Source organism: Mytilus californianus, unplaced genomic scaffold (genome assembly GCF_021869535.1).
Source record: "Mytilus californianus isolate M0D057914Y unplaced genomic scaffold, xbMytCali1.0.p SCAF_10, whole genome shotgun sequence".
Classification (NCBI taxonomy): domain Eukaryota; kingdom Metazoa; phylum Mollusca; class Bivalvia; order Mytilida; family Mytilidae; genus Mytilus; species Mytilus californianus.
This window is the reverse complement of record NW_026262582.1, coordinates 48130894-48149266: the sequence shown is the minus strand read 5'-3', so window position 1 is coordinate 48149266 and position 18373 is coordinate 48130894. Positions and strand designations below refer to the sequence as shown.

At 32.6% G+C, this 18373-nt stretch overlaps 1 protein-coding gene across 1 annotated transcript; it reads right to left on the bottom strand.

The window, feature by feature from the left end:
• Positions 1 to 13260: 13260 nt before the first annotated feature.
• Positions 13261 to 17974, bottom strand: LOC127718259 (heat shock 70 kDa protein 12A-like). Its single transcript, XM_052224262.1, has 4 exons — positions 17579 to 17974; positions 15751 to 15969; positions 15371 to 15509; positions 13261 to 14948 (listed from the first exon to the last, which is right to left on the bottom strand). The coding sequence occupies exons 1-4, from the start codon at positions 17912 to 17914 to the stop codon at positions 13864 to 13866; spliced, it is 1779 nt and encodes a 592-aa protein (XP_052080222.1). The 5' UTR covers positions 17915 to 17974; the 3' UTR covers positions 13261 to 13863.
• Positions 17975 to 18373: the final 399 nt, after the last annotated feature.

The following is an 18373-nucleotide window of genomic DNA, read 5'->3' as shown; positions in this document are numbered from 1 at the left end:
TTTGCGTAGGTCTCCTGATATTTGTCCTAATAAACTGTTTGGTAAGCACCATTGATGCAGAATTTCCCTGAAGGAATATTTCTTTTTTCAGGGGAAATGCATTTCTAACGCTATATACATAGAGAAAATTATTTCCCTTAACATTACCTCAAGGCAATTTTCTACATGGAAAAATTCCCTTAACGAAATTTCAAATATTGTAGTACTTATTGACCAATATCACAATGAATCAAAGCTAATATAGCGACCAGAAAGGAAGTATGTCTTTTTGCTTAAAAAGTTACGTACTTGCGTTCTATTCATGACGTCACAAATAGCGCTCATTTTGATTTTCCACGAAAATTTAATGAAAATGGGTAAATTTGTTTGTCGACGCCTGCGCGCCATATTTCCTATGCCTGCATTTGGTTGAATTCCAGACGATTTTGGACAAGTTTACGCACAAATCTCTTTTTTTTTTTTACTTATTTAGTTTGTAAAGAGCAACGCTTTGAAATAAAAAATAAAACAAATAGTTCTTTTATAAATTTCGTACATGTCTTTACACTCACACTGACATGTCTCGCATGCGTACTAATCATCATTGAGCTTAGTTTGAAAATATGTTTGATAAAGTCTACTGCAATTACTTGAACATCCAAGCAGGCACAGCAACGTTGATTCAACATTGAATAAACGTCAGATTTCAACGTTGAATCAATGTTGAAAAGTAGTGTTGGATTGAAAATTGATATGACGTTGAAAACATAACGTTGATTCAACGTCAGCTTCCAACGTTGAAAATAGGTTGAATTTTGGTCTAAATTTGGTCAATGCAAGTTGAAAACAAGTCGAATGATGGTTGAACTGTGGTAAGTGTATGTTGTAATTAGGTCGAATGCTGGTTGAACTGTGGGCAGTAAATGTTGAAATCAGGTCGAATGCTGGTTGAACTGTGGTCAGTGTATGTTGAAATTAGGTCGAAGGCTGGTTGTTCTGTGGTCAGTGTATGCTGAAAACATGTCCAATGTTGGTTGAACTGTGATCAGTGTATGTTGAAATCAGGTCGAGTGCTGGTTGTTCTGTGGTCAGTGTATGCTGAAAACCTGTCGAATGTTGGTTGAACTGTGGTCAGTGTATGTTGAAAAAAGGTAGGATTTAGGCCCAGGTAGACTGTTTTAGGATTACTAGTCGTTAATGCAAATTGAATCTCGAAATATGGTCAATGTTGAGAATATGATTTTGAATATTGGTTAAATTGTTGGTTGTCAACAGCTGAAATCATTACCACTTATTATATCCATCAGTGCCATTTTATGTACTGTGGATTCATTTATTTTCGTGGGTACCAATTTTCGTGGATTAGGGAAAATTTGCATGTTCGTGGATATTTAATTTCGTGGTTTTACCGAAAGTCTGCGTACAAGCCTATACAAAATATGTCATTCGTTGAATATTTAATTTCGTGGTTCACTTGTACCCACGAAATCCACGAAAATTGGTATCCAACGAATAATAATGAATCCACAGTATAATGAAACTTTCACAAAACTGTATGTACTAAGAAGTAGTAGTCATGTGTCGGTGGTTGATGTACATGTAGTCTGTTGCTGAGTTCATTATTTAGGAGATTTCTGCCTGTTCCAATATTTCCCTTTTTGTATTTCGCTAAATTTTGTGATTAAGTGGAAAATAAGTCATTCCCTTTGTTTTGGTAATTATTATACTGGTAATGAGACCACTCACTTCTGAATCTGGTGTTTACGATACAAGACTTGACAAGAAGAACAGGCATAACTTGTTAACCTTATCAGACATAGATAATCTTAAACTTTATTGTAGTGTCAGTTGGCATACATTTTTGTAATAGACAGGATCGTGTTTGTTCATACACAAAATATGTTTGTGACATAAAACAGTAATTATATAACATGTTGCTCACATATGCATCTTACAATTTCAAACAAACACAAACTGAATACTTAATTTTATTTAAAATGTTAGTCCTTTTGCTAGACACATTCCCGATATCTCGGGGCGTATTTTAGGTATATTGCACACTAGTTCCATATTGTTGTCCATGTTGCACATTTGTGACCTGTAGCTATAGCATCTGCAACAGAAAAAAACATATTATACTATCTTTATCATAACTAGGTTAATATTATTTTGCAGCTCAAATAAAGAACACTTCTATAATATGTGAACAAATAATCTCTGTGCGATGATATTGTTATTTTTAAAAATATTTATTGAGAGCAACCATGTGCTTTTTTTTAAACTTGAGTTCAGATATAATAAAAAAATAATTTTTAATACAAAAAACCTATAGATTTCAGTAGACAATGATGCTAGAGCACATTTAAAAGAACTGCTGACAGAATCTCACACACTTTTTAATGTGGAAAACAATGATATGTATTTCAATACTCACCTCTCATTATTTCAAAAAATCTTGAACCACCAAAGGCATGTTTATTCTTTTTACCCGTCATGTATTTTTCAGACATGGGTTATTGGTGAAGACATCTACAAAAAAGACAATTTTAAGTGCAGCATTTCCAAATTGTCACAACTCCTTCTATAACTTGAAATAGAAAAATAAAGTTTCATATGTGTGAAACGCTTACAAAATTTGGTCTTCCAAAACCTTTCAAAATTTGGTTTAAAATCTGTAAGTTCAATTATTTTTATTGTAGCATTAAGGGAAATTTGTCCTGCAGAATCCAACAAGATTCTGGAATCAGTGGGGATCTGGAAATTTTTATAAGGGGGTCCACTGAGTGCATAAGAGTGGTCACACTCTAGTCATGCTTCAGTGATTTCTTATACAGTCATCCAATTTTTTCTTCAAAAGGTTCGCCTCTGGGACCAAGAGCTTTAGAATTAATTTTAATCCTAAATCATAGTCTGAAGATCTCACAATAAGCTAATGGCATTTCAATTTATTTTATCTTGACAGTCACTCATCTTGAAAAATAATAATGCACCACAAGCACCAAGATCTTGACAGTCACTCATCTTAAGAAACAATAATACACCACAAGCACCGAGACCTTGACAGTCACTCATCTTAAGATACAATATTGCACCGCAAGCACCGATATCTTGACAGTCACTCATCTTGAGTTACAATAATGCCCCACAAGCACCGAGATCTTGACAGTCACTCATCTTGAGATACAATAATGCCCAACAAGCACCGAGATCTTGACAGTCATTCATCTTAAGATACAATAATGTCCCACAAACACCGATATCTTGACAATCACTCATCTTGAGATACAATAAGGTCTCACAAGCACCAAAATCTTGACAGTTTCTCATCTTGAGATACAATAATGCCCCACAAGCACCGAGATCTTTACAGCAACTCATATTGTTCAGTGGCGGATCCCGAAATTTTCATAAGGATTAGACCACTGTCTGCCCTAAGAGGGGGCCCGCTCCAGTCATGCTTCAGTGATTCCCTTTATAATCAACAATTTTTTTTCCACAAAAGGGGGGACCCGCCTATGTTGTTAGTATGAAACCAATAAAACAACGCGTTTCGGCAGATAAAGCTTTGGGTGGTCACCTTAAGATGCTTTAGCTTTACTTGGCAAAACTTATAGGAATTTTTGGTCCTGAATGCTCTTCAACTTCGTACTGTATTTGACCTTTTTAACATTTTTTGATTCGAGCGTAACTGATGAATCTTTTGTAGACGAAAAGCGCGTCTGGCTCAAATATAAAATTTCAATCCTGGTATCTATGATTAGTTTATTTACTTTCATATAATTCAAAATGAATATTATTCATGTATAATTTATTTTATTGATATATTTCATTATATATTTAAATATTTAATCAATTAATATTTTAAGCATGTTTGCTATACTCAAGCAGTAGTTCAACTTTGAACCTTTGTTTACATTCTTCTTCAAACTGCAATAAATTCAAGTTTTTCCGACGTGATACGTTTTCTTTAAACTTTACGTAAACATGCATATGGGTTATGTTTAGATATTAAAACTAAAGGAATATTGTCTATTTCCTTGAATTTTTTGGGCTGTATAATAATTCAGTACGGTCAAGTGAACAAGCATCTATTTCGACCTTATCATAACTCAGTTTCAAATTATAAACCACTTTGAAATTGGTCAGATTGTGTATTAATTTGTTATGGTCACACGTGTTTCTTATCCGCCGTATTGTTTCACATGACTAGTTAATCTCCGGAATACATGTTGTGAGTGACATCTATTCTGAAGCACAGAAAATAATTTGTTTGTTTTAAATGAATTTCAAGGTCAAGAATGTTATGCGTTGTATATCTTTGACTTTTAATTACATCAACATATAAAATATTGAGTTTGAGATTACATAGGTGAACTTCAAAAATGGGGTTATAATTATTTGCCATACTTGCAGGGACAGCGAATAATCACAGCTACAATACTGTTTACATTAAATTATCATATAACTATTATTAAAGCAAACAATGAATGAAAATTATACTTACTTTGCACTGCTTCGAGCAACTGATAACTTGTTGTGGTAATCATATTGGCGCAAATAAATTCGAAAAGTCGGCCTCATACACATGCGCAAATTAGAAAAAGAAATCTCTTTCGCGTAAGTTAATTCGTTCGCTCTTATCGTGTAAATTTGAAGATTTATATACACATGCAACAGTAATCATTGAATTTATTCAAAAACATCAGTAAACCAATAGAAATAAAATGTGATTATTTAAACAGGAAGGATTTTATTTGTCTTTGTCAAAACAATGTTGGAGAGGATATTTCAGGAACAGCCCACGGATGATCTATGGCCTGACTTGCAAAGTTGTATATCTATAAAATGATTCAATCTCATCTGCCAGACAGGAATGAAATTTCGGTCGACACTTAAAGTCATCAACCTTAAATAAACCTTTTATCAACGTTATAATGTCAACCTATCAAAACATTGAAAGCATTAACTTAAATTCAATGTTGATTCAATGTTGACAGTTCAACGTTGATATTTTCAACCACAAATCAACGTTGATTCAACAACGTGATTTAAACGTTGATAGGATTGACGTTGATACAAGGTTGATTTTACGTTGATCAACGCTACAACCAAATTTCAACATATTTTCAACGTTGGTGCAACGTTGTGTGTCTGCTGGAATAACATTACGAATGACCCTAGAAAACTAGCATGTCATTAAAGGGCCTGCTTTCCTTCATATGGTCATATACAAAAGTAGCTGTTTACAAACTTTGGATTGGTCGAAATAATAAGAATGTTCTGCCCCAGGGATACACTTCCTTAGTTGTATTAAGCATATCAATGATTATTCATATGAAATAACTTTGAATTGTTCGAAATAATCTTATTTTCATCCCCAGCAATATGTTACCTAAGTTGTACAACCCTTCGGAATTTTGAGTCATACATGCTCTTCAACTTCGTACTTTATTTGAACATCACTGATAACCCTTTTGTAGATAAAACTCGTGTCTTGCATACAAAATTTAAATCTGGTATCTTTGATTACTTTTGTTCATATATTTATATGATTTGACTTTCAGAAACAATTAATTAGAACTGATTCAAACACAGCAATTCATGTTCATGAAGTATCAATTTAATCTATAAATGTTTATAAATATAATAACTCTGCTCACCAACTTCAATATATGGTAAACCACCCAGGCAAGTATATGGGTTGTCATATGATATAAAAGTGCTGACGGTGAGACGGACAGACATACGGACAGTCAGTCTGAGAGTGATTACTATGGGGCACCACCAACCCATAACCGAGGCAATATAATGTATTTGAACATAATCAGCTGTGACAGAGGGAATTCAGATACAATGCATACCTTGAAAAGGCATTACCACGATCAAGAGGAAAATAACGTGCATTTTTTTCTGGAATGTCTTTAAGCTATCAATCCGCTTGCTGATGAATGATTTTTACTGAAAAAAAAATAATATTAAATAAGGCTGTCTGTTTTGTTATATACGAACCAAAACCAGTGCAAAAATAAATGTCAAATTCGTTAAATAATTTCAAGACAGTTAAAACCAATAAGAACATTTGTTTTTCTTATTAAAATACTGGTCTATATGAGGAGCGGCAAAAATGTCATCTATTTAACATTAATTAAAGTAATACAATTTGAGATCAACAAAATTGGTGACTAGAATTGAATTCATGACCACATATAACTGTTGTTGATCTTGTATTGCTGATAATTTTTATGTCTACAGTTAATTTTTATGTCTACAGTTTTACTCTATCTCCTTAAGTATTTGCCCAAAACACAAAAAAAAGGGTAAAACAATTGTCATTTAAGAGTAATCATTCCTATTAAGTGTTTACTCACGATTTCGCCGAAATTTGTCTTATTTGTAGATCTTATGTTGTTGATAGTACTTTTTACAGTAGCTATACAATCTCTTATAGTCTGCATGATAAAAAGAAAAAACGTAAAAAAATTGGTAAAAATCGTCAATACAGAGCAAGCATTGCAATGAGGAGTCGAATGACGATTTCGACTATGCTGACTTATTTGAAGATCTAGTCTTGTTGATAATTTCTGCTACATGTATATACAGTGGATATTTATCTATTGTTGTTTCAAGATAACAGGCTAAATACTAAAAATTGGTAAAAATTGTCATTTAGAGTAAACTGACAATTGTGGTCAGTCGACTGTTTTGTAGATCTTGTCTTGGTGATAATTTTTGCTGGTTTGATTTTCTATCTACTAATATCTGTTATGATATTTCAGATATTATGCAATCACCCAATCTGTTGGTAAAAATTGTCATTAAATTAATAATGTCATTAATAAGGGAATGAGATGATATAATTGTAAATGAGACAAATGTCCAGTATTGACAAAAGGCCATGTATGTAAAAAAATGAACACAAATGTTCGGACTTTTGCAAAGGAACGAAACCCTGTATAGCTAGCTACATGTATACAAGGTTAGGACAGACATATTGCTAAGAGTGCAAACAACAATTAAATATGAAAAAACAAATATTTAACGAAAAACAAATATGACATACAAAGATATCCACTGAATAAAAGGCTCCTGATTTTGGGACGATACAAATGTACATGCAGAGAGATTACGATATACTAACTTGCAGTATCAATGATTCATGTTCCTGCTATCTTTTTTTGAACTGTATGGCATAAAATTTATAAAATTTTCATCAATAGTATTTAAAGGCACTGACTAACTATGTGGAAATTCAAATGAGTATATGATTTAACAAAAGAAACGGACATGATTATAAAAGGTTCTTTCAATTATATAAAGACTCTTCAACACTGAAAGACAACGACATTTAAAAATGGCCGCTTGGACGAATGGTTCAAATACTTTTATCTAAAAATACCACTTTTTCAATTAATGTATAATATTGATCCGTTCAAATTCTCAACAGAAAAATAATTAACAAAATAACATGGAAGTATTTTAACTCGACCATTGTATTACTATACAATTTAAAAGTAGGGCTGAATTCTTTTTACTGATAAGTGATCGAAATTATATTGTCGTAAGAATTATGGATAAAATAGGCTATTAAGACAATAAGATCTTGTCGCACAATACAGTCAAACCAGCACACTTAATTGTTAACCTTTTCGATGCTTTTGTAATGAGGCTAAGAAGATTACCAAGTTGCACTTACAAAAAGAATCTTGGGACCCCATTAAAATAACTAGTTGAATTCATAAAAAGAATTTGGGGCCCATATTCAAATATGAATTACACGTGAAAGATGTATGATCGATGTCGTAAAGATATATTCTCAAATTTACATTGTATAGCATTTAACCATGCATGTTATTTTAATATTTCAATTCATTTGTATATTTGAGAGAAAAAAAAAACACACAATTTAAATATACTCACTTGCAGAATCACTCCTTCATTTTCCTGCTATTTTTAACCCAAACTGTTAGAAATAATTACCTCCTTGATATACACATCGCTTATTAATATTAGCCAACAGGACTAAATAAAATGGACAGATTCAAATAAGAGTATAACTTAACAAAGGAACTTGACATTGATACAAAGTGATATTTAAACAGTGAATAGGATTTAAAAAAAAAACGAAATATGGTGGTTATGACAAAAGAATTAAAATCAACCGCAATAACACGGTAGGTATAGTGTTTGATGGAGATCATGTTTTTTTCGAGTGAATCGATCCACTTTTATCGAGTGGAAATCAGGGTTTTTCGAGTGATACTACAAGCGATAAGAACAATTTTACTGCTATTTTGCGTAAATAATAGATTTATTCATTACATTTCATCTTATTTTGAATATTAAACATGTTTTGACCACAAACTACGCACAATGTCCTTGCAGTTCACTAACAATTCAGTGTTTTACATTGTCCGTGTTTTCCGAGAGCAACATTTAAAACGTCCGGGTTTTTAAATAAATGGTCCGGGTTTTTCAAAGAAGATATGAATAAGAAAGAAGACATGTTTGGGTTTAAAAATTCACCTTTTCTAGTTTGTAACTGTAATTTAGTGAAGGGCAACATTATATATACGTAAAAAGAAACAAACGATATTACTATATTGATCAAATTTAGCCCTTTTCAATTTAATGATAATTTTATAATCTTTTACCATAAACTGAAAGTGATATATCAGAAATTATTGAATTATTTGTAACATTGTTTTTACAATCGTGACCAGGGTACTCATAGTCTTTTCAATATCATTTCATGCTACAATATTGTTTACAGTAAATAATAATTTATGATTTCTATATATCACAGTGGCGAAACCTGGAGATTTAAGAATAGGGTTAAGAAATAAAGGGACAGAAGTAATAAATTCAGTAAAATGCAATATCTCACAAATATTTTACTAAGAGAGGTCCGGGACCAGCCATTCACCTACCCAATCCCCTTTAAGAGAAATTCACTTAATCCGCCCCTGTCCTATTTCCTATTGACAATACATTTTGAATTGAATGGAATATATAATAAACAATGAAAAAATTATCTATAAGCTTTAATAAGCCCCTTTGAAATGAAATAAGAAATCGGTGTATACAATAGCGTACACCATGTACACCTCGAGTATCTAATTCATGTCTTTCGCTGAATTCAGAAAATATACATTAGTAATTGTAGTGCCTTGATAGCGAACCGTATTTTTAAAGCACTGCATTTTTCTGGAAAAGAAGCTATCACGGTGTTTTATTACTTTGTGACTAAGTATAACATACGCTTGATCATAATCCTCATCACAGTAGTAGCATTTGAAAATTGTTATTGTTTTCCATTCATAGAACGATAAAACAAGTTATCACTAAGCCAAGCAGTAAATAAATCATTTGAGGTGTGTTTTCTGTTCAAAAAGAATACAAATACCCGCTTCACACACAATGTACGTACGTCTCAATCCAACTACTTGATACTTATGTAAGTCTGGGAAAACATAATTCATTTATTATCATGTAAAGTTTATTAGAAACATAATTTAGCCTATTTTACCAACGTTCTTTATAGTCAATTAGCTCTGGTTTTTTTACATCCCCAGGTTTCAAATTTTGGACTCAAGCATTTTATATGAAGATAAATCTAGAAAGGCAAACACACCAAATTTATAAAACGTTACTTTTTTCAAGTATTGGTTTTACTTGTATATATAACGATATATAACGATGATGTCATTAACTAACACTGACATAATTCAGAATATGCATTCTCTATCTGTGTCGGTAGTCAATTAATGAAATAATTATTTCCTAATGATTTGAATCCAGAAAAGCGCGCCGAATGCACATAACTGAAAGCTAAGTTTTACATTCCGAACACTGGACCATGGCAGCCTTTACTGATGGACTGTTAGTTCTCGCTAAGGTTTCAAATCATTTAATTGTGTTACATGCTTTTTGGCTATTCTGGTTATGCTTTTTGTTGGTCATAAATAGCTAGATCCGCGATTTTTTTAAAAATTTTGGTTAAAGATCCTACTGTTCAGAAAAGTTCAGAAATATGTCCAGACGATTATGATGTGATGTGAGCTTCTTAATAAATATATATTTATATACATATATGTGTACATATGTTAGTTCTTACGGAATCAAGTCTCTTGTTCATCCACTTATAAATTTTCTTTTTAAGAATCGGACTTTTCAGTAGGCTGTAAATAACAACCGCAGTTTTGGTAGATGTTTTAAGAATCGTCGGCTTATTGGCTCAATAAAAATCCAGAGTCATTTATTGTTACATCAACAAAATCAGGGTAATTTTTAATAGCGCTAGTGAGCAATTTAAGCACTAGAATTAGAAGACGAGGAGACAGAGTATCCCTTTGACGGACCCCCTTTTCAAGGAAATTCTGAAATATACCCGTTATTTAACCTTTATTCAATCTATAAATGTATGATTAAAGTTATAACACTGCAATATCTGACTACCTTTTGTAGTTTTATAACCTCACTAAATTAACGAATGATTTAAGTATCTTGTTTGAAAAATTTAGTCGTTTCATCTTCCAAATGATGATTGTTGTTCAAGTCTATCTGAAAAACGTTTCAATGAAACACCAATAGTTTGTAAGTTGTTTTTTTCCCTGTCCATAACGAGAGTTAACGTTTTTTTTTACATGATAACAAGCATTATACGATGGTAGTTTGCAGTAATACACGCCGTTGGAATAACACCACTTATTCATAGCCCCATTGCTTTCTAAGTTAAATTCTGCAACTTCAAGCATTCATAGACATGTTATCTTAAGTTCAAATATAGTAATAGTCATTTCATGTCAAAACTATACCTTAACATGAGTTGTACTGAAAAAAAAATCAACATGCTTTTATTTGCATATTCAACATCAAATTTATAAACGCTAATTTTGTTTTGATTTTGTAATATTCAAGGACGTGATTTGACAAAAAGTATGTTATATTGCACAAACCTAATATGTGATATTTAAATTGGGATGCAACAAATATATCGAACTCAAAAGTAAATCACAGAAGCGGAGGTCCATAAAAACCGACAAAATCATACGTTATCAATTAATGGAACAAGTAAATAACAACCGTCATATTTACACGTATTTTCCGAAGGAAATGATGGGTTAAGTCAAACCTGTTTTTTTAGCTAGCTTAACCTCCCCCTTGTATATGACAGTTTTTTTTTATAGTTCCGTTATATATTAACAAACATTTATGGGCAACCCAAACAGACATACGTTTTATTAGTTGGTATTGGTTTTGAAATAGCTGTCAGTAAATGTGAGTACCCTCAAATATGTACTAAGTGACTTTTTTGTTATCGGGTTGTATATTTATCCTGCCACTTTTGAACTGATATACATTTGTCATTTCAAGTTCTTTTGTAGCCAACTATGTGGTTTGGGTTTTGCTCATTGTTGAAGAACATACTGTCGCCTATAGTTGTTACTTCTTTGTCATATGGTTTCTGGTGTTGAGTTGTCTCATTGGCAATCATACCACATATTCTTCTTTTTATATAATAAGCAGATGTGACAATACTTGGGATTCAGAATCAAACATTGTGTATACATACATAACAACTGACTAAAAAATTGGAACAAACATACAAATAAATCTAACAAAAAATCAAACAAAAAGACACTTTAGTAGATAGTATCATTCTTGATACTGCTAATAGATTGATTGATTGATTGTTGGTTGCTTAACGTCCAGTGGCAAATATTTCATGCATATTCAGGACGAGAACAAGTTCACAATAAATACAATAGGTAGGTTCTGTAATAGATTAAGGGATTAAGGTAGGAGAAATTTAGACTGCCACGGGAAATGAGGGTATATTGGATAGGGACAGAAATTTAGCCTTGCAACAGGTCACCTACGGACCCCTCAAAGAGTTGTTGCAAGGGTTCTTAACGTGCAAAGAGCGTGGCACTCTCTTTACACGAGGCATCGGATTTAACGTCCCCATTCTGACCGGACGTGGCTGCAAATTTGTACATCCCGCACAGCCAAACGGACGCCCCACTTTGACGAGGGTTTTACCGCCGGTCGGAGGAAGACCAATGGTGACCATACTTCTATTCCCCAGTCACCCTTGGGGATACTGCTAATAGATGTTTCGTTTCCGATTGTATCTCTGTTCTGGTAGTGTCGACATGAAATAGTATAGATATGTTTGGTTTTTTTTCTGTAATCTCGCTATTGATCAAATGTTGGATATCCAAAGAACTACGTTTTATAATACCCCAACAACTAGCTTGTTTTGCAAAACTTTTGGAATTTTTTTTAAAGGTTCCTCAGTTTCGAATATGCTTTTGCCTTCTAATGGTTTGATTCAAAGTCGAATGACGAGTCTAATGCAGACGTAACTGGCGTATAAAATTATAAATATGATATCTTTCATGATTTGTTACTGTATCTATAAGTAACTTAAGGATGAGGTTTTGTAAGATGTTCGGACTCCATTGGTTTTTTTCCTACGATACATGGTAAAATATTTTGCCCTTTATCTCCCATTTTTCTTTTCATATACATTGTAAGACCTAATTTGCTCAAAAAAGGTCATTTACTAAAAGTTAAGCAAATTCTAGATTTATTTTCGTTCGATTAAAGACCAAAATAATATCAATGCAAATATAAGGTACATGTATAAGTCGGAGGCAGTCTTTCCCCTCGCCATCTTTAAAAAATATAAAATATCTCGAAAAGGAGCTGCATAACCTATTAATATTTTTAGCTTATTGTGTTCCTTAACTAATGCTCTTCTGACTCATATTATCAAATTTGAATTCTAGAATTTTTTAATTTCACATAAGTACATCCTTAAGGACAAGGTTGACGTTAGATGGTACTGGTTCTACTTTTAGTGTTCTTTTTGGTCATATAACTCCTAACGTTTTCAGGTCTTGTACGCTCTTGATTTTAAAATGTTTTCGTATTCCAAATGAAGGTAAATCCAGTAAAGTCGTTAATTTATCTTTTTAAAGTGGCATTGGCGGTCAAATTCATGTTCACCGATTTGACTTAAATTCTCATATTAGATTTATAACATACTAATACGTATATCCAAAAAAGTCTAAAATAAACAATTTAGAAGGCATGGGCTCGATAATATGCATCATCGTGTCGTGTGTATTTTAGTCTAGACGCCATCTAATTAACTATCAAGTTGACCTCTAAAGATTGCCGACGGTCATATAAGCCATATAAACATAAATATAGATATAAATAGATAGCTAACTCGTACAGTTAGATGTTTATAGGTCTGTTCATATTAAAGGTTTAAAATATATGTAAATTATCGTTTTTACCTGTATAAGAATGAGTTTTTGTGGATCGAATCAGTCAATCAAATGATTTACCTTTATTTCACTTTCAATGTTGACATTCATGCTCCTTTTAATAACTGAACACGCATAATTATGACGTAAATTATCTCTAGCTAAGAGGTAAAATTGAAGGTCACATGAATACGGATTCAATGAGCTCGAATTATTTACTTGCAAGTAAATAATTCATCATTGATGTTTCTTAGCTTTTTTTGACAAAATTGAACCATGCTGGTTGCTAAAAGCAAATTATTAATCCACGATTTCACTTACATTAATGATTGAAAAAAAAATCATACTTCACATCTTTTTTATATCTCGTAGCTAGTGCTCCTTTAAGGATTAATATTATGATGTATGATTATTTTCTTTATTTGCTGTAATAGAGATGAATTTGACAATAATGCAAGGAACGATGCATGCGAATGTTATTTAAAAAGTATAATGGTAATGAATTATCGAAACTGTATTCATATGATTGGTTCACTGCCAATCTTATAATAATGTTTTTTTCTATACGTAAAGTTACTTTGAACTCAATATGCATAATTATTTCTCAAAAAAAATCAATTTGACCCTCGGTTATAAGTCCTGTTTGTTTGTCACGATATCTTACAGTGATCTCCGTTCCACCTGGTTTCATTTCTATATAACCTTCGACAACTTCCGGCCATTTACCTCCAGGCGGCTTTACGGTGATTCGTCCTACAAGAATGCATCCTGGATCTGTTATGTATTTAGGATCATCTGATTGTGTTGCATAAACTTCAATTGATTTAGGTTGCTTTCTGCGACTTTGCACTTGTGAATCGGTAAGTAAATCATGGACCTCTATTGTTTTCATCTGACCAAGGGGCACAACTTCATTTACAGTAAACATCTTTTCAAAACAGTCATCAACGCGTATTTTACCACCAAGTTTGAATGTTTTCTCTTGTACATGTATTGCCGGATTATAGGGCCTGTGAAGAGCTACGCCTATGGTTTTGCAACAAACCCGGCCGGTAACAATGGATGGTTCGTGTCCAAAAACAACAGAGCCTTTCAGAACCGACAAGATTGCCCCAACTGGGGACACTACTGATTTAATAGCTGGAAACGCCTCCTTTATGGCTTTACGAACAACATTTGAATCAGAAAATCCTCCAACCAGAATCATAGCGGACGGATATTCACAACCCTTAAAACCACACGTTTTACCGATCAGATTGACAATATGTTGTAAACATTCTTTAAAAAACGATCTAAAAATGTCCACATCGAATTTCAACTTGTCGCCAACAACTTTAATTTGATCATTGAACTTTTCTTCAAGTGTTTGCTTTATATCTTTACCGTGTTTTAAATTATATTGACCTCTAAGTTCCCCACTTATTTTGACTCCGACTTTTTTTAGTTCGTCAGACAGACTTTTCTTTTCAACTTCGAAGTCATTCATCATTTCGATATAATTTGACATATTCGATATCTTGAATTCTTCCATAAGTTCTTTTCCAAATAAATCTTCAAGAAAACGCTCGTATTTTGTGTTGACATGATAACCGCCCCATGCGCCACCATCTACTTTATGCACATGCTCAAAATACGTTAGTTTATCAATTTTCTTAATAACCTTGACAACAGTTATGTCCACAGTACCTCCTGTAAAAAACGAAACATTTGAGATTGAGGCAAAATAGAATATATTCAAATATCGTTTAAGAGTTTGTTTGTAGTCTTATAAGTCATATAATTTAAAAATTACTCAATTGCCATTTAATGCACAAGATAATTGTATTACTATATATATAATGAAGAGAGAAAAAAGGCAAATCCGGTCATATCAAATTTGCGCAACTTGCTGATGTGTATCTACAATTGCTAATATTCATCATCTGGTTTTATTCAAATGCCATCAACGTTTCAGGCTGATACACATCTTTAAATCACTGTTAAAGGTTACCAAAAACCAATATTGTATGTATAACAAATACAATTTATCATTTATCATTAATCAAATGCAACATAAAATGTTACCTGAAAGAACATGTAATGTACACATGTACTACAAACGTTTGACCTACCGCCTAAATCAACTATCATTATTTTTCGGTGTTCCTGAAAGAATTTTGTGATGCCTTGATCTGCAGGAAGTAGGCTACAGTATAAAGCGGCGGCCTCAGGTTCATATGCCAATATCATCTGTGAGTTGTCAATTCCTGCCTTCAATGAAAAAACTTTTATAAATGAGAGTATTGGCATCAACGTTTTTCACCAAAAAAGAAACCATACGGAATGTTCAGTTTTTCTTTGTATGAATTTGGATATCAAGAATGAGAAGGTGTTATAATTCCATTGTTATTCTTCTGAAGAAAAAATATAAAAAAATCTTGCCACATTCAAAAAGATATTTATCTTTAATTACCCTTGAACTCATATTGGTTAATATATTAACAATGCTTACCCTTTCAGACGCTTCCCTCATGAACTGCTTTGCTGCATCTGTCCAAATCGCCGGTACAGTTATCACGAAGAATATGTCGTTTATTGTGAATTTCAAATCACGTTCATTAAATACTCCAAGACAGTGATTCTTTAGAAATCGTATAGCCTCTGTGAAAACAATAATTGCTGGAACTTTTTTTCCATATACATCTTCAATTGTCATTTCTAAGCTTATGTCCTAAGAAGAAAAAACAAAAAAATAACACACAAACACACAAAATAAACCAAAGAACACTACCATCCAAAAAAAAAAAAAAAATCCCCCTCCGAAAAAACAAACATTACAAAAAATAAAATTGAAAACGCGTGAAAAAAAAATTCTTGATAACAGAAAACTGATGACGCAATTCGATATTTGTATTTAGTAATCATTTTGTTTTTTATATTCGGTAATAGCTTGCAATAGGGTATGCGTTTTGCTCACCGATGAAGGCCTTGTAATGAACTATAGTAGCTCATTTTTACGCCAATTTACAAAATTGGAACCATACCGCAGCTTCTGATTTTTATACACATACATTCCTTGTTGGCTTACAAAGGCTTTAAATTGTTTACGTGTTGATAAAGACTAATACCAGAGTTTTAAAAAACACATCAAAGAATGGGTTTTTGTCGGGCTAACAGGAAAATACGCAGTCCATGGTGAACCATATGTTATAATTAGTATATAAAGTGTAAAGAATAAGGATGTAACCATACTTTCTTCAGGTACGATAAACCCACACGTTGTGGGACGCAATCAAGAGCCTAAGTATAAATTGGATACCTGTTTTCAGTTAATAACAGTTAATGAAAAAAAAAATATACATTGAAACAAGCGACAATATTTGGACTACATACTGAAGGCTTTGAACAAACAGTTACTTTATGAGATAAAATCATGAAATTACATTTAAGTCGTTCGTTGCATCAAAACAGCAGCACTGTACAGACTTAACCTTAATGTTGATCGTGGTTTATGTCATTGTGCCGGTTTTAATTATCCTGTCTTAGTTTCTGGTCATCATAGACCAACAGAACAGGTTGTTTTCTTTTATGTGTTTATATTCAACGACATTTGATCAAGAGAAGAGAGGAAAGGGGTTGCGCACGTTTAACTGGTTTAATCCTACCATATATGACGCATGTACATGTACCAAGTCAGTCTGTCCAGGCCGTGTGTTCTTACTTAATGTGTGTCTTTTTAAACATCTGTATTTCTTAGAGGAGTTGGGTGTTGATGGTTGGTTTTATATGTTTACAGTAGCGTTATGGAGATAACTGTATTTTCGTATGTATACTGAAAAATTTCCACACGCTTTTGAAGCTCAACTACTGCAGCCAAAGAAATACACAAGAACAAACATTAAATTAACATATGAAGTAAATCTTTGTGTACCTTTTTTTTGGTACAAAGACGTTTTTTTGGGGGGTTCATTACAAATTCTTCTCTTCATTTATGAATGTTCTATTAACATTGCTTAATATCTACTTAAGCATGTTAAGAAATAGAAAATTTATAATAATATATAATTTTGGTTGTCCAAAGAGAGGCAAACAGTAAGATGTGTAGAATTTTAGTAACTTCGCTAAACATCCTTGGCTTTAAACCCTATATTTGAGCTTGATATCGATATATGCTTAGCTTTTACCATATGCATATTTTTCAACAATAATAAAAAAAATCATCATCATTGTAAACTGATGAAGCAAACATAGTCTGCTCTATGGTCGGGTTGTTGTCTCTTTGACACATTCCCCATTTCCATTCTCAATTTTATAATAAGTAACTTAATAGTTTTGCTTACCATCTTTTCATATAATTGCATTTTAAAGTTTTGAATAAAATAGTATTGTGAAGCTTCTTCTGGTTCGTCTAGAAGATCTTCATATATTTTCTGTGCTCTATATCCAAATGAATTGAACGATTGATCTTTGTTTAATAAAATCACAGATGGCGCTTTCACTTCTGGTCTGTGAACTCCGTCTTTAGACCAATCATTAGAGGTTATTTTTAGTGGATCCATACTAAAATCTGACCGGAAGGAATATGCATATCCGGAATATGTTGTTCCAAGGTCAATACCTGTGACAACTAACCAGTTTCCTACAGCTCGTAGGGTTGAAACTGAATCTGATGCCATCTGTTGACAATTAAATATATAAGAAGTGTTGATAGGTTGAGAAATTGTGGCTAGTTGAGAATGTTGCTATTAAAAATATAGACAAAAACATAATGAACGAGTTCATATACAAAAATACAATATTCTTAATTGATTCACTACTACATCAATTAACACCTTTATACATTTCGCAAGTAACATGTGATTTTGACTCCAGCTTGTACGATAGGAGTAGGCAGATGGTTAACAAAAAGCGCAATGATGAAATGTTCTGTATTAAGATATAACACATGTTTTTTGTTGCAAGTTCAAAGCATTAGATGAGGTCACATTTGCGATTGGGGCGAAAGATACCAGATGGACATTCAAACTCATATGTCTAAATGATATGACAATCGAGTACTTTTGATAGGTCCGTATGAACTACATTGTATTTACCCTCAAGAATTTTTCATAGATTTATTTAAGAAAAAGACTGCA